This window comes from Pogona vitticeps, chromosome 12, assembly GCF_051106095.1.
Source record: "Pogona vitticeps strain Pit_001003342236 chromosome 12, PviZW2.1, whole genome shotgun sequence".
NCBI classification, from domain to species: domain Eukaryota; kingdom Metazoa; phylum Chordata; class Lepidosauria; order Squamata; family Agamidae; genus Pogona; species Pogona vitticeps.
The window spans coordinates 1488346-1514789 of NC_135794.1; the positions used below are offsets into that span (position 1 = coordinate 1488346).

The 26444-nt window shown below is 47.5% G+C and overlaps 1 protein-coding gene across 2 annotated transcripts; it reads left to right on the top strand.

Annotated features, from left to right (window-relative positions):
• Window positions 1-1045: 1045 nt before the first annotated feature.
• On the top strand, window positions 1046-4667 carry LOC110074572 (C2 calcium-dependent domain-containing protein 4C-like). Of its 2 annotated transcripts, none has more exons than XM_072981790.2 (2): window positions 1046-1299; window positions 3070-4667. In XM_072981790.2, exon 2 carries the CDS (start codon window positions 3124-3126, stop codon window positions 4495-4497), a length of 1374 nt encoding a protein of 457 aa, XP_072837891.2. In that variant the 5' UTR covers window positions 1046-1299; window positions 3070-3123; the 3' UTR covers window positions 4498-4667. The 2 variants fall into 2 exon arrangements, with proteins under 2 accessions (XP_072837891.2, XP_072837890.2); XM_072981789.2 differs by lacking the exon at window positions 1046-1299 and adding an exon at window positions 2162-2293.
• The last annotated feature ends 21777 nt before the right edge of the window (window positions 4668-26444 follow it).

Sequence of the window (26444 nt, forward strand, 5' to 3'; positions counted from 1 at the left end):
GAAGGAACTTCTCTTCCCCCCCCACCCCTGCCAAGCTCTGCTGGTTTTCAAGGCCATTTGGGGGGATGGGGAGAGGAGTGTGTCCAGGGAGATTCAGTCACCCTTGGAATTCTGAGCATGCTTCTCCGGGCTGGCAGGGCAGTCAACAAGGTGGCCATGAACCACCCCCGTCTGTGTCCTTCAGCAGAGAAAGAGTTGTCCAGCCCTTCACCTGCATCCAGCTGCTGGGAACATCTGTGTCCAAAGCATCCCCTTCAGTCTTTGAGAAGTGTCTGCATTCTGCATTTTGTGTGTGTGTGTGTGTGCGTGCAAGCAAGCATCGCCAACCCGGAGCGATGGTTTCCCACCTCAGATAACCCAGAGGTTCTTGAAGACCACAGAGACAGGGCCCCCACGGCCCTTTGCACAATCCAAAAGGAGAAGAGGCGATGCCTTCCTTTAGGGCACTAAAAACCAGGCACTCGGCGCAAGCTTTCGTGAATAAAAATCTCTTTCTTGGGGTTAGAGTCCAACAATTATGCATGAATTATGATGATCCACCAGGCACGTTGCTTAAGGTGAGTTGAGAGCTGGTTTCAACCAGTTCGGGAAGAGGGTGTTTTTAAATGCCTCTCTCTGGGAAATTAAAAACAAACAAAGAATCCCAGAAGAAACTTACACGTTTTGAAAATTAGTCGTTTATAGGTCCTACTAAGAGGTATTTTGCATTAGTCCTAGAAATGAACATGGTGAATCTCCGGGATTATTATTATTATTATTAAGCTGAGCCACTGCCGAGAGGTGGCAGGCCCTTCCTCCATGATGAGGGAGGCAGAGATAAAGCCTCTTTCTTAGCCGCAGCCTAGCACCAGCTCCGGATTCAGCACCAGAAAGCACGAAGCCCAGGGGCCTCCTGAGATAAATACCATCTGCCAGGTCTCTCCTGATGGTGCTGAGCCAGTGACTGTCATCAAGCTACCACACCAGGGGGAAAGAAGCTGACGGAGGGACTCCTCACTTAGAAAGACGTGGGGGTGGTGGTGCGCGGATTAACATGCCTGTGTTTTTTTTCCAGGGGTGTGTGTGTCTGGAATCCTCGCATTCACCTGGCCATTGACACCTGCCCTCAGGTGTGTTGCCTTGGCACCCACCGGGCTCATCAGCAAGCGAGGCGGCGGAGACCTGGCGTGATCGGGTCCCTGTCACTCCATCCAAGCCCAGCCTCCACCTCGAGCAGAGGCTCCGAGTGTGAGCCGCCAGCCCAGGGGTTTTTCCCACGGACTGAAGGGCAACCAACAGCCATCAGGGGCTCTGGCAAGGGTGGGTGACTTTTCGGACAGCATCTTTTCCATTCTTTGGTGGAAAAAGTCAGCAAAAATCGTCAGAGCCTGTCTAAAGACAAACAAACCTAAAACGTGCAAGGTGGAAAGACCATTGGAGGGTCCCTAATTAATCTACGCAACTCCCTGCTACAAGATGTGGTGGTCAGTACCCAATGAGAGGGCAAGAGGTCTCCGGTTTTCAATATGTCCCTCTTCTTCTTTTTCAAAACTTATTCTTCTCAAAACCTTCTTGAGCAGGGCAGTTGGTTTTTTTTCTTTTCTTTTCTTTTCTTTTCTTTTCTTTTCTTTTCTTTTCAATAAAGGGTTTTGCGGCGCAAACTTTCCAAAGCAGTCCGTCCTCCTTCCGCTCCCTCTCTTCTTAAACCTCTCTGTTTCTGCCCCTTCGCAATCTTTTGGCCGGTTAGCAATTCAGAGCGGCGGGTCTCCGCCCCGCGGAGTTTCCAAACTAGGACAGAGCAGCGGAGAGACAACAGCTGGGAAGGGACGGGGAATCCCCGAGCCTGTGTCCGCCTCTCTCTCTGGGGATTGCCCCGGCCGCCGCCTCGCCGGGAAAGAGAGGCTCAAGGCTGCGCACAAGCGCTGTTTTGCGCGGCGGCGGCCCGGACTGGCCCACCTGGCACCCCCGTCGGCTGCGCGCGCTCCGCGGAAAGGCTGGCACAGCGAGCGCCAAGAAGTGCCTCTTGCGCCAGACGGGCGCCGCTCCCCTTCCGCGGGGTTTGCGCACCTGCGGGCCGCTGGCGCCGCGCGAGCGAGGGGGGGCGGGGTGCCGGGGGCGGGCCAATGGGAGGCGCCCCTGGCTGCGCGGCTCCCCCTCCCCGGCCCGCCATTGGCTCCTCCGCGCCGCGCCTCGCCGATAAAAGAGCGTGTCCGAAGCGCCGCGTCTTCACTGCGGAGGCAGAGGGCGGAGTGCTGGGCTGCGTGGCTGGGCGCAAGGCTCTCTGGGTAGCCCCGAGAAACGACGACCCTGCAAGGTAGGCGGAGAAGGTGCTCCCACGATCTTCAGGTCGAGTCGTTACTCAGGAGTAGGGCATCGGGAGCCCTGCAAGAGGCTACCAACCGTTTGCCAAAATGTGCTTTCTTGCGGCTCTTGTAGCTGCAGTTGCTATTATTATTTATTTGAAGCTGAGCTCAACTTTGGAGGACTGGGTGGGCCGAATCCTTTCCGCTCTCTGCTAACATAGGGAAGCCCTTGCGGTAACCGGGAAAATAAGACGTTTTAGTCCAAAACTTGCTTGGCATTTTTATAAGCCCCAGGAAACTTTGGGGGTCCTGGGAGGAAGGCTTTGTGCACCCCGATTCTGCGCAGGTGGAGGTAGCAGCGAGGCGCGGGGGGGGGGGGAAGAGTCCAGTTCAAGAAAATCCGCTTTGTAGCCCTTCGGTTCAGACAGGCTATGAGGATGGGGTTGCGAGCCAGGCATCCTTGGTGCCCTATAGGGCTGTCAAAAGTTTGGGAGGCGCTTCCTGCCTGCCTGCCTGCCTGCCCACCCCCAGTTCCCCAGGGATCCTGCTCTATGCCAGAGCTTGCAAAAGAAACTTTGAATCCTCAGCTCCCGTGCAAGTGGCTTTGAAACACATTAATGCATAAATGAATGTGGGGAGTTGTGATTTTTTAAAAAAGGAATTTGGAAGCTCTTGTTTAAAAGCCCCTCGAGGTAGACGGCTAGTTCTTTCGTTTTTTAAAAAAGATCTTGGGTGCTTTATCCAGAGGTGTTCACGTCTCTGGATTTTCCTCTCCTTTCCTTTGCAGCAGGAGGCACCAGCCCCTTGGATCTCGTGCGAAGCGCTCGAATCGCTCGCCCCGATGTGGTTCCTGGAGAAAATGCGGGCAGCGCCAGGAGAGGCCGGCCCGCTCAGCCCCTTATCGCTGGGCTCCCCTCCTGCGGCCGATAAAGCCGGCTCGCCGGGCGCCGCCTTCGCCAACGTCTTGACCCCGGACCGGATCCCGGAATTCTGCATCCCTCCCCGGCTGGCCAGCCCGGCTCCGGCCAAGAGCCCCGGCTCGGCCTTCCTGCCTCACCGCTGCCTCACCGAGCCGGGCCTGCAGTGCGCCGCCCACGGGCCCCCGGGACTGGTCCTGCCCCACCTCATCCAGGTGGAGAGCGTGGAGGAGAGCTCGGGCGCCGAAAGAGGAGGAGGAGGCGGAGGCGAGGGAGACGGCGGCACCACCAACGCCGACCCCCAGTCCCAGGCGGCGCTCTCTCTGCCCCACGTCCCGAAAGCCCAGACCTCCTACGGCTTCTGCACCTTGCTGGAGAGCCCCCACACCCGGAGGAAAGAGTCCATCTTCCACCGGGATGCTCCGGGCGGCGGCGGTTCTTCTCCCCTGCCGGGCTCCCGCCGGCCCCGATCCAGAGCCAGCAGCTACAGCTGCGGCCGAGAGCTGGCCCCCAGCCCGCCCGGCGCGAGTCCCTCCTTCCCGGCCCGGCAGGGCGCCTGGGACAGCGACACCACCGCCTCCTCGGCCGAGTCCTCGCCCTTCGGCTCCCCGCTGCTGGGCCGCCTCCCGCCCCGGCCGGCCGGCTCGCTCTTCAAAGCCCGCAGCCAGGATGGGCTGCTCGGGCAGCGGCGCCTGCCGGGCAGGACCGGCTCCGGGGGCCCCATGGCCCGGGCCCACTCTCTGTCGGCCGAGGAGGGCAGCTCCACCGACAGCAGCCCCAACTCCGTCCGGCGGTCCTCGGAGAGCCTCTTCGACGCCTCTTCCCGGGCCTACAGCCTCTCCCCTCTGCCCATCTTCCCCCTCGACCTGCCCTGCGGGGTTGGCCGGGAGAGGCTGGGCCACGAGAGCACCGTGCCCATGGACAAAGGGGGGCTGCTCCGGCTCTCCTCGGAGTACTGCCCGGAGAACAGGCGGCTCCGCATCCGCCTCATCAGCGTGGAGGGCCTCTACGGGGGCGCCTCCTCCTCCTCCTCCTCCTCCTCCTCGGAGCCCAAGAACATCAACTGCTGCATCACCTTCTCCCTCCTGCCGGGGAAGCTCCAGAAGCAGCGCAGTACAGTCATCAAGCGCAGCCGGAACCCCATCTTTAACGAGGACTTTTTCTTCCTCGGCATCTCCGAGGACGACCTTTACAGCCTCTCCGTCCGGATGAAGGCGGTGAACAAAGGGTGCAGCATGAAGCGGGACCTCGTCTTGGGGGAAAGCCACGTGGACCTGATGACCCTTCTCGCGCCCTAGAAGGCGCTACGTGTACGGCCCGGAGGGTGCTGTTTATTTATTGATGGATCTTTTGTCTTTTGTGGTTGCACCTAACAGTGTGTGTATGTGTGTGTATGCACAATGTGCAGAAATAATGTGTATGTTATTATTATTTTTTAATAAACTGAATTTTTATTTAAACATGCAAATCTCTCTCTTGCGGTATCTACTAGGAAAAGAAAGGACGGTAGTTTCCTTTGACAGAGTTCTGTAGCTTATGCACAGACATTCATTTATTCATGATATTTTAAAAAAACCCAAAACAAGCTGTCCTGCCAGTAAGAAGTAAGCCCAGTTGAATTATGGTGGGCTTACTTGTCTCCTTGAAACGGTACAGGCTTTTCAATATTTGCATTATTGCCCTTTTGAAGATCAGAAGGGTTTCACATTATTCACCCATTAAGATGGGGCCAGTTTAGCTCTCCATGCATAGCGAGTGGACAAGATGAGCCTGGCTATCAGGCCAGGATGTGGAGACCCAGGTTTGAATCCATGGAGGAAGGCTGGGCTAAAAATGTTAAAACCCAGATTTAACCATGCAGGAATTAAGTCTGTCTGAGCACAGTGGGGCCTGATTTCTTAATAGATGTGGGCAGGATGGAAAGATGCTGGCTTACAACAGCCTTCCTGGGGAGTCCTTAACAAAAGTGAAACTCAAACCGATGACTTCTTGTTTAGAGCTTCAAGCTTCTTCGCCACCACCTCGAACTTTGTATATTCATGCATACAAAGCCGTCAAGGCTGCAGAATAACAGAGAGTGGGGGAAAGGCAGGTCTCTGTACCAAACTGTAGGTGATCTAACTTTGATCAGTCAGGGAGACCAGGAAGGGAGAAGGAAAATATTAAGGCACCAAGCTTTCTCTCTTAGTCCCTCCCAGCAGCTTTTTCAGTTTCAGAAAATGGGTGGGTGGGTGGGTGGGGAAGGAATACAGTCCCATGGCTTTTAAGGCCACTGTGCAAGATAGGGAAATCTATCTGTGCTGAACGGCGAGCCTCCAAATGAGTTTTAATTCTGTGGTTGGGGTGGCAGGACTGGGAGGGGTCTCCAGCCAAAACTGGACGGGAGGGGGCGTCCACCCGCCCCACCCCCAGCTTCAAGCGGCCCTTGGTGGGAGCGACTGGTGTGCCAAACGCCATCGAGTGTCTACGTGGCTGGACTGAGTGCCGAGGTGAAACCAGAGCCAATTTGCAGAGGATGCTGAAAACTCATGATCCAATCCGGCCGACCTAATGAGAGCTTGTGTCTGATTGAAGACAGGCTCCTTACAGTATTCAAGGTATCCTGATGGCCATAAGGTTTGCTTTCCTGTTAGGACGCAGACCAAACTGCATTGACTTTAGGAACTGAGCCGAGATGAGCCATGGATAATGGACCATTCTTATCCCTCTTTGAGTGGATCTTGCACTTTAGACCTGTTACAGCGATAACAATCTCACAACATCTCCCCGTTGTTCCTACGACTGCACAGACTGAGGCAGGACAGTGATTAACTCTGATGTCTACCTAAACTCCACAGCTGGGCCAGTTTGATACCTCTTTAACAGCCACAGCTCCATTATATGGAATTCTGGGACCTGTAGTTCTGTAGAGACTTGGGATTCTCAGCTGTAGTTTCTGGGCAGATATTAGAATCTCTCCGGCTGAGGATTCTAAATTCCTCACCCAGTTATGGCCATTCAGAGATCTAAATTAGGATAGCAAGGAAACACTGACAAATAATATCTGTTCTTGATTGGGAACTGGAAATATGGTGATCAAACTATATATGACCATGGGATTCTTTATGGGCTGAAATGAGCTGATTTGTCACATCACCATTGCAACCATTTTTAGTGTGATGATCAGTGGCTAAAATAATAACAGTCTAAACTGCACACAGATAGGCTTCAGAGCCCATAGGCTGATGATGGCTTTCCCCCTTTGATTCCTAGAGAGTCTGGGCCAGCATCTTGCAGGAGGTAAATCCAGGAAATCATCAGTCAGCTGAGAAGTCCTTCTCATCCTGTAGCGGAAGGACTGCTACTAAAATCTATCTTCACAGCTTCCTCCTTTCTGAATTCCTTAAGGAACAATGTTTTCCCCTGGGAAGAGCTGACAAGGTTATCCATTCAGAAACTCTTCCAGAACAAATGCAGCCCAAGCCCTTCCTTGGCAGGGAATCAGCATCTTTCTGTCACAGAAATACAGCAGCAAACTTTTTGAAGGAAAGAAGCTGGTGAAGGGTTAGCGTGGCTGCTTCTTCTTGCCTTACAAGTTCCAGTTGATGCACAGATGTCATCATTGGCGTTTTCCTTGCCACTCGTGTGCGGTCGTTCCTTTTTATAGGGCAATCTGCTTGCACGGCCCTTTACTAGGGACAAAATCAGCAGCCCACTGCCCACCTACAAATTACAACACTGCTCATCACCACCATGATGTGGCTCGAGAAGCCCCTTAGCTATGGTTGGGGTCAGGAAAACTGCAGGGAGGGAGATGGGCAGAAGATTGACACCTGTCTTTTTTTGAAGGGAAGGCTGTCCTCCATTTTAAGGACTTGCTGGATGGGTGGGTGGGGGGAACAACCCTGCCTCTGAAGGTGCCCTCCATTGGAAAAAAGCCTGTCTCATCCAAGGGATCTTGAGGTTCTCCATCATCCACAGTGAGCAGCATCTGGGCAGCAAAGAGGCAGGTTACCTCGACCATGTCTTCCCCTTTTTTTGTGCTTGAAATGTGGTTGCAATTTCTGTATAAATTATTAAAAATGTTTCTGGTTTCACATCTGTACATATAAATTCCCAACCCATAGGCATCCTTCAGTCTCGAGAGACTATGGTAACATGCTCTGAATGGAGGAGTATCCTCTCCAGAGCATGAAGTCTGGGTAAAGTAATATGGAGGATAGGCTGTTACCCAAGCAGCAGATCCCCCCTCTCCACATTGCTGAAATGGTCCAATGGAAAGGCAAGAGCCAATACAACTGGTTCCAGCAACGTCGCAGGAGTTGGCAGATCGACACGAACTGCCTTCAGGACTCAAGCTCCGAATTATGCCTCTAGGTTAACACCTGAAGCCTTTTCCATCAGTGGATAACATATAAATTAGCACGTGCAATTTTATGCAAAGGAGTATCCTTTTTTTTGGTCCACTTTTATGTTGAGTTGACTCCTTGTTGAGCACTTCCGTGGTCAACTCCACAGTGATGTTGAAGTGGCCACCTAGAGGGAACAGGTGGGGTTGTTCCCTCCCAAAGCAACCTGCTTTCAGTTCTTCTCCTCACTTCCAAAATGTTTGGGAAAGCTGTTCCTTGAGGTAGAAGTGGTTGACATCAACGGAAAAGGCAAAATAGCCACCTCAAAGGTGTTGCATGTAATGAGAGTCATGTCAAACAGTCCTTCATCCAAGTGAAGCACCAGATCCTGATTTTCAAAGCAGGGCCACGTGTGTGTGTGTGTGTGTGTGTGTGTGTGTGTGTGTTTGGCATGTACATATTATGGCTTTTAAAGTACCCACTTAAAAGATTTTCAACCTACACTTAGCGGTGTGGGGAGTGTGAAGAGGTCTACAGGCCCTTCATGGTACATGGTGACTCTTTCCTCCTCTAGCAGAGAAATGGTCAACAAACTCAGAGACCTGGCCTCTGGCGAGATATTTCCTCTGCTTAGAGGGAGGCGAGAGGATGACTCTGTTTACGCCTGTTTGTTTGGTCACCGGTGTCCAGGGTACGTCAGCTCAGCACCCATTGCGCTGGACTGAAAAAAAAAAAGAAAAGAAAGACATGTAAACAGACGAAAGCAAAGCTACAACATTTACACGTATGGTTGGGTTCCGGCCCCCTCTTCATCTTTTGGAAGATAACCAGGTGTTTGGAGGTTCGACCTGAGCCAAGAGCAATCAGCCTGTGTACAGAAACAAATCTCCAGAGCCATTTGGAAACATTGCAGTTACATAATAGGCCGTAAAACGGTGCTGATCTAGATTGCAAATTGGAGATGCTTTTAAAAGCAAGTCCCTTTCCATCCCTTTTGCATGCAACTTCACTAATGCGCAGAACTGAGCAACGAGCAATTGTGTGCAAATATCAGCAGTGAAAGGAGGAGGTAGGACGAAAGCGCCCATTGTCAGGAGAACAGCTGTTTACAGGACTGCGGTATCCATGCAGGATCACGTTCCAAGCCTCCATCCTCGAAGATGCTGAAAAACATGGGTAAGGTAAAGGTAAAGGTAAAGGTTCCCCTTGACAATTTTTGTCCAGTCGTGTTCGACTCTAGGGGGCGGTGCTCATCCCCGTTTCCAAGCCATAGAGCCAGCGTTTTGTCCGAAGACAATCTTCCGTGGTCACATGGCCAGTGCGACTTAGACACGGAACGCTGTTACCTTCCCACCGAGGTGGTCCCTATTTATCTACTCGCATTTGCATGCTTTCGAACTGCTAGGTTGTGGGAAAAACATGGGTATAGAAACACAATACTGTATATGGCAGAGCCTCTTATGTCCTCTAGTGGCCAGTTCTGGTAATACTGTATTTCTGGGTTTTTTAAAAATTAATATTTATTTATTTAACTTATATGCTGCCTACACTACCCAAAGGTCTCTGGGTGGCTTACAGCAATTTAACTACAGTAAAAAAGATAAAACAATTAAAATATATACTCTAAAAGTTGCCATCAGGACCCACAGTTGATATTTCAATTAAAAGCCTTCTGGAACAGGAAGGTTTTGACCTGGTGCCGAAATGTCATCAGCATCGGCGCCAGATGAATTTCAGTTGGGAGGGCGTTCCATAGTCTAGGGGCAGCTGCCGAGAAGGCCCTTTGTCTACAAGCCATCCCTCTTACCTCTTTGAGGGATGGCTCTTTCAAAAGGGCCCCCTGGCTAGATCTTAACTGCCGGGTAGGTTCATATGGAAGGAGGCGGTCCTTCAGGTATCCAGGGCCCAAGCCGTTTAGGGCTTTATACATCAAAACAAGCCCCTTGAATTGGGCCGAGGCAGCAACTGGTAGCCAATGTAATTTAAACAAAATCTGCTTGAAATGTTCCCTGGCGACCCCACTACTCACCAGCCACGCAGCTCGATTCTGGACCAGTTGCAGTCGCCGGACCATCTTCAAAGGCAGTCCCATGTAGAGCGCATTGCAATAATCTATACAAGATGTTACCAATGCATGTGTAACTGTCATGAGACTCAGCTTGTCCAGGTAGGGCCGTAGCTGGTATAATTTCTGCAGCTGAAGGAAGGCGCCCCTGGCCACTGAGTCCACCTGGGCTTCCAGAGTTAGACTGGGGTCTAGTAGCACCCCCAGACAGTGGATAATTTAAACTGCCAGTCCTAATCCTGAAGATCCTGTATTTATTTATTTATTATTTATTTATTCTGGTGGAGCTTTCTTCTGAGGGAAGCACAAAGACCCTCACACACTCCCCCTGGGAGTTGTGAGTACAATTGCATTGGGATAACCTCAATATTTATCTGCCATTTAGTGGTATCTGTTTCTTCTGAACAAATGTTTTGTCTTGGCTTTGTGAAAATATTAGCACCAAAATGTTAATTTCATATACGCACCACATTGTGAACCTGGTATGTATATCCCATTTACAGCTTGGAAACATTTTTTTAAAAAATTACAGCACTATGAATCCAAGATCCAGTGTGGACAGTTGCCAGATTGACGGAGGAATTCTGAGAGCTATGGTCTATAAAACGGAGAAAAACAGAAATCCAAGTTCTCAACCGAAATAAATAATGTGTAAATCATATAAAGCTTCCTCTCCACCATCAGCCAACAGGTTTCCATCCACGTTTTCAAAACCGGAGCATCAGCTTTCCATAGCTTGACCTGGCAAACTCTAATCTGGAGACCGGTGACTAAGATGTTGCAGGAATGGCGAATTGGCTTTGGGTTTTAGTCCAAACTTCATGAGAGCTGCCCAGGGTCCTGAACCGTATCCCTGAAAGAGATTCGGAATCTTAGACGGCTCCTTTAAATTTTGAAGCAAAACCTGGGGCAGATTTGCTGCTCCTTGCAACTGCAGTCAGGGGATCCCACGGTGTGACTCCACAACTGTAGTGTGTGGGAGGAGTCAAGCCCCACTTGATGCATGAGATGAGATTTTATGCAAAGGAGAGGAACAGAGAATCAGGAATCACAGAAGGGTAGAATCCCCCCACCCGCCCACCATCTGTAAGTTGAATTGACAGATGGAGCAACTCGTTCCAAACTGATGTCCTGCTTGTTTTTCCCTTATCTTGCAAGTCCTACCCAGGGGCCTGTGGCTTCCTTTGGTCCTCTCTCTTCAAGGCCTACTTCTCTGGGTGTCTGTATTTGCTCTCCGCAGGAGGAGCACGATTTTACTGTGATCTCATTGCAAACGTGTTTCATCCATACTGAAAACTTCCTTGCATGCTGTTGTAGCCGAAAAGCAGGGTGTATATCTTCTAAATAAATATACACTTAGATACCATATAAACAATGAATACGATAAAATATAAGTAATAAAAAAAGTAAGTAAGGCATGGAGTGATGGCTGCATCAGGTATAGAAACTGGGACAGCGTGAACTTGCCGGCTAACAAAAATATTATTAACCGAAGGGGCTTTGAGCCAGAAGCTTTTTTCGTTTGATTGTTTTTTTAAAATCGTGTTTAGCATGGAGAAAGTAAACTTGGAAAGGTCTCTGTCCTGGAACAATGCTAGGATTTGAAGCATAATCAAATAAGGCTGTCCGGTGGGAGAAATGAGAGGAAGGATTTCTGGGCAAAGCGTGGCATTCATTTATGCCATTTGCTGCCGCAAGATGGGGAGATGTTGGCCCTCCAGATGATTTGGGGTCCAGCTCCCAGAATTTCCAGCCAACCTATCCCACAGAGAGGGATTTTGGGGGCTGATGTTTAAAACATCTGGAGGGAGAGAGGCGGAGTAACGCTGGGCTCCCTGACTTCAGCGGAATGCAAATTCCACATTCAAAGGGAGAAGAGCTCAAAGCAGGAATGGGGACTTGAGCTGCGGGACTGTCGAGTCAGACTCATCAGTGACTTGACTTGGATTTTTTGTTTTCAATGATTCGGACTTTACCCACCCACCCCTTCTTCCTAGGGGGAGAAAAAAAATTTTTTTTAAAGAGGGACTCGGGACTTGGATCCAAAGACCTGTCAACCTCTCTGCCTTGAAGTACCAGCCACTGGGGATGAATTGGATGGCAATAATAGAGAGGTCCAATGCCTTCGTGTCCCACATTGTAGGATGATGGAGTAATCACCCTTTTCCTGATCTTCAGGTGCTTCTTCAGAAGAAATATGGGGATTTTTTTTCCTCCCCAAGTATAATCCCTACTGTCCAGCAGCTTTCGTGGTGGATTCTGGGACTTGTAAACCACAGAAGTAACTTTTCCAAGCACTGTGTCTGAGACACAGGGCACAACCTCTCCTCCTCAGCCTTCTTTCTGTTGAAATGGACTTGGCTAGCCTTGTGTTTTCTGGTTCTAGCCTAAAAAGGAGAGTATGCAAAGGGTCACATCTCCCATGTGCCTCTGTTGATCTGGGGTCCTTCCTTCCTTCCTTCCTTCCTTCCTTCCTTCCTTCCTTCCTTCCTTCCTTCCTTCCTTCCTTCCTTCCTTCCTTCCTTCCTTCCTTCCTTCCTTCCTTCCTTCCTTCCTTCCTTCCTTCCTTCCTTCCTTCCTTCCTTCCTTCCTTCCTTCCTTCCTTCCATTCATCTTGAACTCCTTCCTTCCTTCCTTCCTTCCTTCCTTCCTTCCTTCCTTCCTTCCTTCCTTCCTTCCTTCCTTCCTTCCTTCCTTCCTTCCTTCCTTCCTTCCTTCCTTCCTTCCTTCCTTCCTTCCTTCCTTCCTTCCTTCCTTCCTTCCTTCCATGATCAGCTCCTTCCTTCCTTCCTTCCATCCGTCCCTCCCTTCCTATAAAAACCAGGGAATGGCAGCCTGACAAACAAATACTCTTGCTGTTAAGAAGCCAATGCAGGTGGTTGCTAGGAGACTAATGACAGCCCCGGGAGAGAAAGCTGGGTGAGAGAGAGGGTGGGTGAGTTGGCAGGAGGCACGGCTAAGGAGGTGAATGGGAAAGGGCAGAAGGAACTGAGCACAGAAAAGTTGCCTTCTTCTTCTACTTCGTCATTGATTACGTCTCCCAGAATGCTGGCTGGCTGGAGGATTCTGGGAGATGCAATCCGAAAAAGGAACATTTTGAACCTCTGCAGATGAAGCAGAATGTGGACGTTGTGCACCATGTGTCGGGCATGTGTGCAAACTTCACTACCTGTCTCTGCTGGATTGAGGTCAGATACGTCCCAAGAAATGTCACCACCTGAGTCAGAGAACAAAGATGGCGGTGTCTCCAAGACCATGACAAAAGCCAACTGGAGGAAGTGTCAATTCTTTCTTTGATGATGGCATTGGGGCCATGTTCTCCACCGCTCTTGTGTGGTAGATCAGGTGGCCAAAGAGAGAGAGAGAAAGAGAGATGGAGAGATTGAGAGAGAGAGAGAGGTTCAAGATCACCCACTGCATTCCTTGGCTCTTTGGAAATGCAAACCTAGATGTCCCAAGGTGCAGTCCTCTACATAAACCACCTGTTGTTGTTGTTGTTGTTGTTGTTGTTGTTGTTGTTGTTGTTGTTGTTGTTGTTGTTGTTGAGTGCTGTCAAGTTTCTTCCAACTTATGGCAACCCTAAGAGGGTTTTTAGGGTTCAAGGAGGGGGTTTAGTTGGCCACCCGCCAGTCAGTTTCATGGCCAAGCAGAGAGCGGAATCCGGGTTTCTTGCATTCTAGTCTGACACTCTGTCCAGTACGCCACATGGGCTATCAGGCTAAACATTTCACTGAACATACCTCGCCTTTTCTTACATCACATTTTTGGATCGCAACGTGCCACTGGGCATGCTGGTCACTGGATTCTGGGAGTTGTAGTACACAGAAGTAAATTTCCTATGCTGTGCTTCTCCCAAGGGCTGCTGCGGCCAATCCCTTAAAATGGATAATGTCCATTTCTGTCCTGCCTCCAGGCAGCAACCATGGGGCTCCACCTGTGTTATATCCTCTCAATGGGATCTGGTGAGGTAGAGAGGTAACGGCCTGACTTTGGGTCACCTTCTGAGCACGCTGGCTGAGAAAGGGACGTCCCATCCCGGCTTATAAAAAATAAAATAAAGAAGGACAGGCTGTCCTGAACAAATGTCAAGCACGAGACTTCGTTCTCACCCTCCTCCAAAAATGAAAATTACTGATTATTTCACCTCCCACTCCCTGAACAGCAGTTTCTAGTTTTCCCTGGTGGTGCAGGAATAAATATTAAACACATTTACCGATACTGTGTAAATATGAGTCTTCTCGTTCTATGTTTTGGGCAGTTTAACTCTTTCAGAACTCCTTTGGTAAGACTGGCTGTCGGGGGGGGGGGAGGAAACTCTTCTCAAATTCATTTCCAAAGCTTCCAAAATGTTCCCTTTTTTTGAAGTGCATCCCCCAGAATTTTTTTGGAATACACCTCCCAGAGGTGTGTGTGTGTGTGTGTGTGTGTGTGTGTGTGTGTGTGTGTGTAGTGAAATGGTGCAATCAGTGTGTGTGTATACACACACACACTGATTTCACCATTTCACTGGTGAAATCAGGTTCAAAGTTACATGTAACCACCTCACATGGCACGTTATTTGCTTGTCTGAAAGTCACCCTGCAGGATGCATCTGCTCAAATACTGGAGCAAGAGCGACGGCATTGGGGCCAGGTGCCTGGGTGTCAAGCAGCCGAGGTGATAAAGCAGCCGAGGTGATAAAGAGGTGACTCACCTACCAAGCTATCTTTCTGGGCCAGGATGTTTGAGGAAAGCAAATGGCACAAGCCAGCGGCACAAGCCAGCGTCAGAGAGATGATGGATTAACATGGAACTATTTAATATTCATTTTGATTATCCTGGTAAAGGGCAGGAATGGTTTTCAAACCAGAGGATCCACGTGCACAAAGGTGCGTGAGTCATTTCTCCCCCACATGGCAGACTTGAAAATGTAAGCAGAACTCGGAGTGTGTTTTCCGGAACCCTCTGCCGGTCTTGTGCAGTCAACAGGTTAGCAACCTGAAGCTAGATCTTTGCAAGATCATTTTTCCAAAAACAGAATGGTGAAACTCAAAACTCATGCAATGGACAGGTCTTCCTGTTGGGTCCATAGCTGACAGCTAGCAGAAGCTCTTTCAAACAACTCCGCAGAACAGGGATTGCCAGCATCCAGTAGTTACAAACATACAATGTCTACATTGGCTTTCTTTTGCCTTTCTGAGGTCTTCTGGAAGTGCTATGGGGTAGTATATAAGCAGCATACTTTGCTTTCTCTGAGACTCTCCCTTGGCTCTCCAGCTGGTGATCTTCCAGCAAAAAGCATTGCTTTGCATTTTTTGGGTACCTGAGAAAATCTAAGACAAGCTGACTTGGGTTTATTCCAAGTCACAGTTCTGAAATGTTCTTCTCTTTTGTTCCTAGCACTGTTATATTGATGTGTATTTCCATCTCTCTCCCTCTCCCTCCCTCCCTCTCTCTTTCTCAGATACCCACACACCCACAGAAGCACAGAGGTGCCCATGTTATTGCATTGTGAACTGCCCTGGGTGGCTTTGGTAGTCAGATGCGGGATATCAAAGCCAGCCAGCCAGCCAGCCAGCCAGCCAGCCAGCCAGCCAGCCAGCCAGCCAGCCAGCCAGCCAGCCAGCCAGCCAGCCAGCCAGCCAGCCAGCCAGCCAGCCAGCCAGCCAGCCAGCCAGCCAGCCAGCCAGCCAGCCAGCCAGCCAGCCAGCCAGCCAGCCAGCCAGCCAGCCAGCCAGCCAGCCAGCCAGCCAGCCAGCCAGCCAGCCAGCCAGCCAACCAACCAACCAACCAACCAACCAACCAACCAACCAACCAACCAGACAGACAGACAGACAGACAGACAGACAGACAGACAAACAGACAGACAAACAGACAGACAGACAAACAAACAAACAATCCTCTTCTAAATGGAGATGAGGCTTGCTGGGGTTCATCTCACTTCTGTAATGCCATCCAGGGAGTGGGGCACAAGATGTTCCTGCTTTTTTCTCAGCTGCTTAAGGTATAATGATTTTTTCCCGTAACTTGTCCTTCTCTTGTCTGTACTGAAGGAGGTACAGCTCAAGTGTATGAATAAGAGGTTATCCGGTCACTGAGTGCTACAGGAATATTTCGGTAAATGGGAGCAAAGTACAGCTATTGCTTCAGCTTGAAGAGGCGTGTGTATTAATAGCTGCAACATGATAATGATGTCACATGAATCTGAGCTCCTTTTCTCAGCCCTGTTCATCCCATTGGGAAATGAGCTGCATCTGATCATTGTGTTTCCTGTGCATTTATTTAGAACAGTTTGTAGCCGTCCTAAGCGGAAGAGAGTGGAAAAGACAAAGAAAGGAACGAGACAATATGGAATGTTCTCGTGAAAAACAAATACGAGTTGCGTTCATCATGTAAGAATTTTGCTAGAATCTTTTTCCACTTCCTAAAAAAATGTATTAGGAAACTCTAAAAGTCAGCTCAAACAAGGAAGATTTACAGATGGGGAGAAACCTCAGGTCCATGGGGGCCAAATTGGCCCCTTCTAAAGTGCCCCATTGGCTCATTTTGGGCTTCCTTAGTGCCTCCCAACCTATGGCTCTGCAGCGAGAGATTTAAGCCACAGAGCTACCCAGCATTTCCTCACATCTTAAGAACACACCTGAAACTGAATGGAGACCTGAGTTTAAAAGAGATTCCCTACCCTTATCTTAAAGGATGCTCCTGAAAGAAGCCTGATCAGAGCATGGGGAGAAAAAAATAGACATGGATTCAGGGCCAGGCCTGTCATTAGGCAGGGTGAGGCGGGAAGCTTGGTTAGAGATTTGGCGTGTCAGCGTCTGGGGGTATTAAGTTACTGGGCATTTAATTTGCTCTTATTGCCTATTCACTGGGAAAGATGAGGAGAAATGCTTGCAGAATTTTCTGTCTCGTGGGTGGGCAGAGCAGGAGAGAAATAAAAGCAAAGCAAACAAGTAAAATAATTTGGTTGCCTTTGAATACTCTTGGCCTTTGACATTTGCTACTCTGTCTTGGACGTGACCTCTCTGGATCTACTAAGAGGGGAGTTTTATGCAGTAGAACCAGGAAATCTGTTCAGTTGCAGAGCAGAAGGAATCCGTGCCCAAATTCATAAATCTTTTATTTTCTCTGTATGTGTTTGAATCTGTCTCTGGGTAGTATGTTCTGATAGAAAACAGTAACAATGGAGACCTGGGATCCTGTGAACCCGATGTTTCCCTTTTCTTTCCTTTAGCAGGAACCAACTGGGCCAGTTATCCACAATTTCCTGGGAAAACCCCCAACCGACAGTGTTCATTAGCTCGTCCAGACCTTATTACATTACAGGGAAATGGGGCAGAGGGAAAGACTGTCCAGACGTGCGTGCTTGCCTTTCCCTATATTTCAGCCTCCTAAAAATAAATTTTGAAATAAATGGAAAACCCTGCAGATAAGATGCAGGTGGCGGGGAGGGGTGGAGAGGGAACGCTCCGTTGCTCCAGTGATTTCCATGCAAATCATCCAGCAGGAGTCTAATCGCACTTGATTCTTTGTGTTTCCACTTAATGTAATTATTACAGGCAGCGTCCCTGCAGCCCAGCGGAGAATCCAGCAGGCCCTATGTTGAGATAAGACGGCCAGGGCAGAGGCTGCACAGCTGCACTCGTGTCAGTAGTCAAGACAGTTGCTTTGGTCTATGCTAATCCCTCACGTATCCTCTGCTATAATTTAATTACGACCGTCTCCACAACCAGGCTACTACAGAACCAAGTAGAGCACTGGGGTTATGAGTTTCATAAGCAGGAAGGAATGAGCCAGACCAGAGCATTCTGTCTCTGGATGCTCTGTTTCCCTACAGCCTAAACACTGCAATGGGTTGGATGTTGGTTGCATGGTAAAAAGGACCAAACACTTGTCTTACAAAAGGAAAGGTCCAAACCAGTGTTTCCTTGAGGTCTAGGTCTTCTGACTTGCAGGTCAAACCCACCAATCATGGACTGACCCTTTTCTTCTTGATGGGGCAGGAGATGTTTTGTAAGATGGTGAAGGACATTCTCAGGTTCATTTCTTTAAAAAAAATTGTTTCTTGAATTGTCCCAGTTGACGGTGATTAAGGACTGAGGTCCTGAAGGAGATTATAGGCATGGTTCCCCAACATCATAATGCACGTTGTTGCTAGCCTTCGCATACAGTTGAGTCTGTTGAGCTTTCCTTAGAGCAAAAGGAAGCATCACAGATTATCCATCGTTAGGAGAGAGAATTCGTTAACCACTTGAATACACAGCAGGAGGAGCTTTTCAGACCTCACGTCATCTACAAATTCTGATTGGGCCTCAGGATTCAAGCTCAGGATTCCTTTTGATTTCTGAAACCAGAAAGGCTACCTGAATCACGTCTCTCCAGCACTAAAGTGTTTTCAGCTCCACATATAACTCTGTTCCTCTCTTTAGACAACCAGAGGTTCCTGGTCTGTGATGTACTGTATTTTTGCATTCTTACTCATTCTTTGCCCTGATTGCTGACTCGGTTCTCGATCCAGCCTTTTGACGTTTGCCTACACTACACAGTCACACAATGATGGCACTTCAGTACCATTTTAATGGTCATGGCTCCGTCCTGGGGAATTTTGGGATTTACAGTTTGATGAGGGGGCTTATTATCCTTTCCCTCCTAGGATAGTTCAGAAGTTTTCTTCTAAATGACAACAAAGGATTCTAAGCTTCCATCAGATGATAGATCCCAACATTCTGTAGGATGAAGTCAGGGCTGTTCAAAAGGTACCAAGCTACTACAACTACATAGTGTAGATACTATCCTTTGCTTCTGACTTTTTACCTCTGGGTTTGACCTTAGGCTTGCTTCCAATCCTTGCTTCCTGATTTGTCCTTGGCTTCTGTCTTATTGTTTGGCCCAGCCTTTGGGCTTGACCCCTGGTTCCTGGTTTTGCCTCCTAGCTCCCCTCTTATTGATCCCCATAGTGAAGTCTTGACAGCCAGCTCAATGAGCCTCTTTCCCTTCCTTGCAGCCTAACCTTGGTTATCTGCAAGGAAACTGCCACCAAAGTCAATGTGGAACAAATCTAGTAATGCCATGCTACTTAGCCCAGAAGTCTGGCTAATCTCCCTTATTTATGTTTCCAGGTAGTATCAAGTAGTAAATAAATATCACCCTAGTATGGGCTACCTCTCAGCACGTGCAATTCATAATTTTTTATGTATCTGCTGGCCGATGATTAAAGCCTGTTTTGAATGCTATCTAGTTATCAGTGATGTGGACTCTAGTTTGGAATGAAAAATTATTATTTGCCTAGTAGAACTTTATCTTGCCTGTCACTTCGTGGAATTGACTTTCACCTCTAAACCCCAGAGAGGGTCAGATGGGCACGCTTTCTTCACATGATGCTGCACGGGGTAGCCCGAGGAAGTGTTATGAAACTACGGTGCAACACTTCATGGACGGTCTTGGGAAGGTGCTAAATAAAAAAAGCTCAGATTGTGTTCCTCTTCTGTGTCGCTCAGTTGTGTCAGATGATGTCCTAAAAGCTCAGATGAAAAAACAAAACAAAACACATTTTGATATGAAGCAGCAGACTGATCACAGAATGTAAACCCTGCTGCTGATTACCAAAGGGGACAAAAATTTAGGCCAAACCTTTCTCCTTTTCAAGGCTGATGGAAAAGAAGGTCACAACCCACAAGACCCATTAGTGCAATTTTTTCTCATGGGATTTGTGGCATCTTGGAATTGATAGCAGAAGTCTAGCTCATGGCGCAGTGGTTAAACGGCTGTACTGCAGCCAAAACTGTGCTCACGACCTGGGGTCCAATCCCAGGTAGCCGGCTCAAGGTTGACTCAGCCTTCTATCCTTCTGAGGTTGGTAAAATGAGTACCCAGTTTGCTGGGGGGGGCAATGTGTAGCCTGCGTAATTAAATTGCAAACCGCCCAGAGAGTGCTTGAAGCACTATGGGGCGGTATATAACCAGCAAGCAGCACGCTAGCTAAATTTATGCAATTTGGGATTCTAAGTGTAAGAATCCCCACCCCCCAAAGCAGAAGAAAATAGGAGTATGTTTTTCTACCTGTATCTGGCAGCTAGTCTGAAGTGAGGAGATCAGCTACATTGCATGAAAAATACTTGGCTTTCTGGTGCCGTCCAAGGAAAAACCAGTAATACTCATGCAAATACTCATGGAGACCTGGGGAAACAGCTGTTTTTGCTCGGCTTTCAAAGGTGTCCAGAGTTAGCATCAGCACTTAGAAATGATCCCAGAAGCACATTAGGAAACCGTTCGATATGAATGAGATATAATGGCTGAAATGTAACAGAACCTAAAGCAGAAAAAGGGGGAGGGAGAAAATGCACAGTATGCCTCATTAGGTTTTATTTTGTGGTTTTTAGCATAAATAGAAGTGGGGTTGCCAGATTGTAAAGATACAGAGAGCAGCCTGACCCAAATGTGCACTTCCAAGTGGCTATTGATCTGGGGTGCTCTTAGGAGCAAGCTCTCCTGAATCAATTCTGTTTCCTTTTGCCGGTTGATTTGCTATCACACTGATAAACAGAGCTCTGATCAATCTTGAGCCTGCAGAGAACCTATAAAGACATGGTCCGGTATTCCAACCATAAATCTCTACTCAAATATGCTGACTTAGGGTCCTCACAGGTAGCTCTGCCTGCGAGCCAGCGTTTGCTTGTGGCCTTCAACATCACTTCCTGCTCATGGCTAATGGACCACCCTGTCCAACTCATATGCAGCTTATCTTGATCATAGGATGGCTGAGAATTGTGTGGATGTCAACCCTGAGAGCTTAGGTGTACTAATTTTTTGGTCTACAATTTCCAGTGTATTCCAAGCTGCATGGCTGCTGGCTGGTTCTGGGAGAGGTAGTTTTTTTTAAAAAAATACACCATCTTTAATTCCCCATGTTCTTCTAACCTCCATAGCCATCAGGCTCTTCATACCCCTTTGCAGTGGATGGCGTGGGCAACAGTTTGCAAAAGCCAATGATAAATGAAACTCATTGGCCATTAAACAAGCGCATCTACAGAAATTTTTCCAGGCACAGGCGAAGATGCACACTGGGGTGATAACATACTTTCTGTGCTTAGCTCATGATGTCTCTGCCTGTGTACATCAAAATAGTACATTTGGAATTGTGGGTGTGTAGGAGCCTTGTGTCTCAGTGATTAAACAGCACTCCTGCAGTGAAGAATCTGCTCATGACTGGAATTCAACTCTGGCTCAGGTAGTTGGCTTGTAGTTGAATCATCTTTCTGTCCTTCTGAGTTTGTAAACTCAGATCACTGAGCAGGGTGGGTGGGAATGTGTAGTCTGTATAATAAAATTCTAAACTGTACAGAGAGAGATTTTAAGTACTGTGGGGCAATACTTTGCTGGAGAGCATTTGCTGGAGAGCTCTAGGACTGCAACTCAATAACTGGGATGCTGTAAGATGGATGAGTGACACTTAAAGTGGCTTCAAACTGCTATGTCTATGCCAGGCAGATAATACTCCTGCTCAAGGTCTTGGTTTATCTCAGGGCAACATCTGTCCACCGGGGGAATCTTGCTCCAAGAGCTGTCCATGGTCCTGAACAGGCTTGCTCAGCATTGACTCTTTGAAACCTTGGCACAAGCTGTTCGCTTTAGACTGAGCAGTACAAATGTCATAAAGGTCCGCTCTAATGGTCACGAAAACACATGAGGACAACATTTTCCAGTTTATGCTGGGATTTTGAGGGTTTATCCTGCCTAGCAAGGGCATTTGAGACTGGCATTTTTGTGCCATGGTCTATATCAAGCTTACTCCATTTGAGGTTGCTGCCTGAGGTTCAGACCGTGATGCTCTGGGCTCCAAAACCAGAGTGTCCAACTGAGTTGGAACTGCAGGGCATCCCATAACCTCTTGCTTCATGATTCTGAATATGCCTAATCAAGAAGTCAAGAGTTCCCATGGAGGCACCACATGTTGTGGTCATCATTAAGGCTGGCTGGCTTGACGTCTCATAGCAGAAAGCACTTCTGAGAATATTAGAGGCAGAAATATTTCCTGGTTGATCCAGGCTGCCTCCTCAAATATTGATCTATCACTCCCTCTCACCTTAGCAACCTCTGCTGTCTAAACAGAAGCCCATGATCACCGAAGGACCTCGATGGGATATGAGAAAAGGTGACGTGGGCATCATGGGAAATACGTGATTTTTTTAAGGAAACAAACTTCACCTGTACATCCAGCTCCCCTCCCACCAAACCTAATAAGTTCTGAGCTGTACACCATGTTCAAACGCTCTTGTTTATCTCTTTGTGTCTCTCATCGAAATGGAAGGGATGCTGGTGTGAGCTCAGTATTTTTATGATGAAGTTCACCTGAGACAGCTTGCAGAGCTGAAAGGTTCTCAAAAATACAGCTGGAAGCCCCAATTGCAACTAGATGTCTTAGGACTTATATTCTTACAATTATTTTTTGTTGTTCAAAAATGTATTTAAGCAGCATGGGTATATGGAATCAAGCCACTGTGGGGCCCGGGGTTTAGCTTGTAAGATGCAGCTGTGGAGTTTGGGACAATGCAGGATGATGGATGAGAGACATGGTTGTGTGTGGATCAGGCAAATAGAAACAGGGTTCCAGAAGTCACCCATCACACTTCTCTTGACCACACCAATCTTGTCTGCTTTTGGAAGAGAAACAGGGTCAGGCCTCGGTAGGCCCAGAAGGGAAACCCTGCCTGAAATCCATTGCTTCTAGCCAAGGCATAGCTAGCTAGGTTTTGCAGTGGAGGAAAGAATGTAATGTCCATCCGTCCATCCATCCATCCATCCATCCATCCATCCATCCATCCATCCATCCATCCATCCATCCATCCATCCATCTTCTCATTAAGCGATTCTTCCAGTCACACGGAGATGTTTCTTCTCCTGTGAAGAGGATCCAGACAGTACTTCAGATCACTCCAATTTTCCTTTTTAAAAAAATTATTGAAACCCTTGTCCCCACTCCATCCCACACCTTTTGCTATGACTGTCATTTCTTCACCGTCCTTTCTCCTGTAACAACCCACTGTATATATATATATATACATCACAGGGTTGTTACCTCGGATAACACAGCCTACAGGTCCATTTGGGTGCATATTAACCACCGCAAAGGCTACAGAACGGGGCAACCAGGAGGACTTCCTCTTGCACCAAACAAACGGCAGCCCTTGTGCTGTGCCAGAAGGAAACAGGACAGTTCATAAAAAGAGGTCTGACTGAAAACACACAAGGTTGCCAGAAAACAGGGTGAACCAAAATGCACTAAAAGAGAACCAAAGAATGAGCTGTACGCTCATTGGACAACCCCCACTGACTGACTGACTGACTGACTAATTGATTGATTGATCCTTCCCAACTATTGACAAGGTCACTACTCTGGGTGGCATACAAACGACATAATGCAGACATGCAGAAACCATAAGATTGATGTAAGACAACACACCAAAAACACAATCTATAAAAAAATTAGGATCTCTGATACTACTACACTACACTTGATCTTAGCCAAAAGGCATGCTAAAGCAAAAAATACATAAATAACAGGAAACAGGAATATGAATACAAGCTGAGGTAATGCAGAGCAAATACAACTTCAGTAGAGGCGAGAGAGCCTTTATTTTCCTACAGCTTTGATAAGGATGTCTTTTTTTGTTTGCTTTTTGGAGAATGGCTGGGGAATGCTAGGAACTGTATTTCAAAATAATCTTTCCAAGCTCTTTATTCACTGGCACACGCTGCTCTTGCTGCTGCAGCGGGCAAAATGGCAAGGGTTCTTTTCTTTTTTAGAGGGTTCTCTGCCAGCATCAGCATCTTAGGGGAGTTGTCCTTGTTCATGTCTAGAAATGCCTTTCAGTATTCCCACAATATTCCCAAGGTTGCTTTCTTCTTCTCGCTTCCTGCAAACTGGGTACGGCAGTCCTTCGCTTAGGAACGGCCACCCTCTGCTTTGCACTCTGTCAACAACCGTGCTTAATTTATTTTCCTTGTAAAGCAGGCAGGAATGTTTTATTCATTCAACTTCGCTTTCAGAAGCATTTTCAACCCACTGCCCTCCATCCTCCAGACAAAAACAGTTCAATCCGGCTAACAAGGCTGACGCACATATGCAATTTCTGTACAACATGGCTCCCTTCGAATAAATAACAGTGGATTAGAACAGAGTACTGCCTAATTTGCAGCTTTGCTGGAATTATATTTATCTTAGTGTTTGTTACTTAACGTAATTCCCTCCCCTTTGTTCATTTCTGTTGAATTTAATCTTCCAAATACATGAAACCAACATCTGACGACACTTGACCGTGTTGTGATTTATGGTGGTTGTCATTATTTTTGACCGGTCAACCTGTATGGATGAAGAACTCTTCTTTTGCAGGGAAGTCAATTTTTCATCCTGGCCACTGCTGACATCCTGCATTTATTTGCTTTCACATTATAAAGAGAGCTACGTTGGCCTTTAGTAAAAGCGCCCAACATAGGAAAGCTTTTAAGGCCTATCGGGAGGCAATTAGAGGCTCTTTTCTTGGGTTTATCAACCCTGAAAGAGATCATCAATGGTGTTTATGCTCCACCTGTAAACAACTACATTTAGCCTCGGTTTGTTCTAAGGTACTCATTCCACAGTTTTGTGGGGTAAACACCTGAGATCACTCCCCAACAAACAGACTTTTGCTGAGTGTTGTTTACCATAAATATCAGCCCCTTCCAATCATGCATGATTAAACAGAAGGTTCCCTGTTGACTATTAAAGCAACTCCTGCAACAGATGGAGCAGCATGTGTTTGCCATTGTGGCTTGATTTTTTTTTTGCATCTCACACAATCACAGGATCATAGAGTTGGAGGGTCATCAATTTCAACTCCATGCTCAAGGCAGGAATCCAAATCCAAGCAGATCTGTAATGGCTGTCCAATTTTCTTGAATGCCTCTAGTGTTGGAGTGCTCACCATCTCCTATTGTTGGTTCCATTGTTGTACTGCTCTAATAGTTAAGAGGTTTTTCCTGATATTCAGCCTATATCTGGCTTCCGGTCCCTTGAACTCATTCTGTACTCTGGGATGACTGAGAAGAGATCCTGCCCTTCCTCTGTATAACAATCTTTCATGTATTGGGAGAGTGCTGTTTTACAGTATCTCCTCTTGGTCTTCTTTTCTTGAGGCTAAACATGCCCTGTTCTCCATTATCTGTATGTTGAGATTCAGATCTGTAATTCTTTGGTCTCACTGATGTGCTGCCTAAAACAATAGGGGTGTTACTAGACACTGGATAAAGGATTTGCCATTTCATGGGCTTGTTCTCCACCGGATTTGTTTGACCGCAAGAACTAGGAACCTGTCTAAAGTTGAGTTACAACAGTAAATACTAGACTGGAACCTATGTGTCCCACAGGATGCTGGGAAACAGCATTTATTGTCTTTAAAAAAGGCTGCCCAGTTTTGGCCAGTCTCTATTAAAAGTTCTCCTTCAAGGGGCTATAAAAATATATAAGAGAAAATGCATGCATTCACTCAGGCACACTCAGTTAATTGTGCACAGCATGGGTAAGCCTGCAAATGAGAAACCACTTCTGAGTCTTCTCTACCTGGAAAAACCTGGAAAGGGTCAGCCGAAGTCAGAATTGATGGGAGGGCATGCAATTATTATGATAATGGTTATGTAAGTGTTTGAGCTGGGCACTAGTTATAGCAGTGTCTGAAACAACCTTGATCAATTAAAATTTAAATAATGCTGATTAGTCAATAGCTTTTTTTAAAAAAATGTAAGCAACCTTTCTTCTCTCTGAAAACCAACAAGATTTGAACTAAAAATAGTTTAGAGATGTCAGTGCTATTTACAGGCTTTCTTTTTCACATAAAGAACATATTGATGGAGTAAATGGCCTCTTTGCCTGAGATGGTCACTCTTCCGTGATATCTAAAATCAGAAGTGTTTCATCTCTATTGATCAATTTAAAAGGTCGGCCTCAAATGTCATCAGCGTTCCCAGAAAAACACACATTAAGCAGGGGGGAGAGGCGTTCATATGCCAACAATTTTGCAAGCCAGCATGTTCAGATGAGTGGAAGAGTCAAAGAGGAACATAGTGGGAACGGCTAGTTCAGTGATGCGCTCAGGAAGGGAGAGCTTTCAGCCATCTCCTCTGTGCCTCGGCGAGCATTTTTGTAAAACTACTTACAGTATACAGTATTAGAAGCCTCGGTCTTGGAACTGCTGGGTCACAGAGACTGGATAGCATTATATTGTGGCTCAGGTGTAGTTCTCGAGACAGTGGGAATCAAACAGCACCTTGGTGTGGATGAGGTAAAAAACAAAGTTGCTGCTTATATGCTGCCCCACAGTGCTTAAAGCATTCTCTGGGTGGTTTACAATTTAATTATGTAGGCTACACATTGCCCCGCCCCCAGCTAACAAGCTGGGTACCCAGTATACCAAATTTGGAAGGATGGAAGGCTGAGTGAACCTCGAGATGGCTACCTGGGATTGATCACATTCAATATTCAACATGCTGTAAGAGCATATTATTCAAAAATATCCTCAATTTTCAGTGTCAGAGACTATGTGGTCCATAATTATGCCATCTCCATGGTGTGCGTACAAGTGTCCCTGAGATCAATGGTAGTTTTGACAAGATCAAACCCTGGGCTCAGTCTTAGGTTACACCAAGTGTAAACTGAACTTCACAACATTTGGTTAGGGATTTTAGTAAATGAATGGTCAAGCAAACTGTTAGCCAGAATATGTATTTCCTCCATATAACCGGTTTTCTCATGCACAAATGAAATCTCCCAATCAGACCAGCAAATGAAGCCTGTGTTTACTCTCCAGAATTACAGAACAAAGCATGCTGAATGAAAGGTATG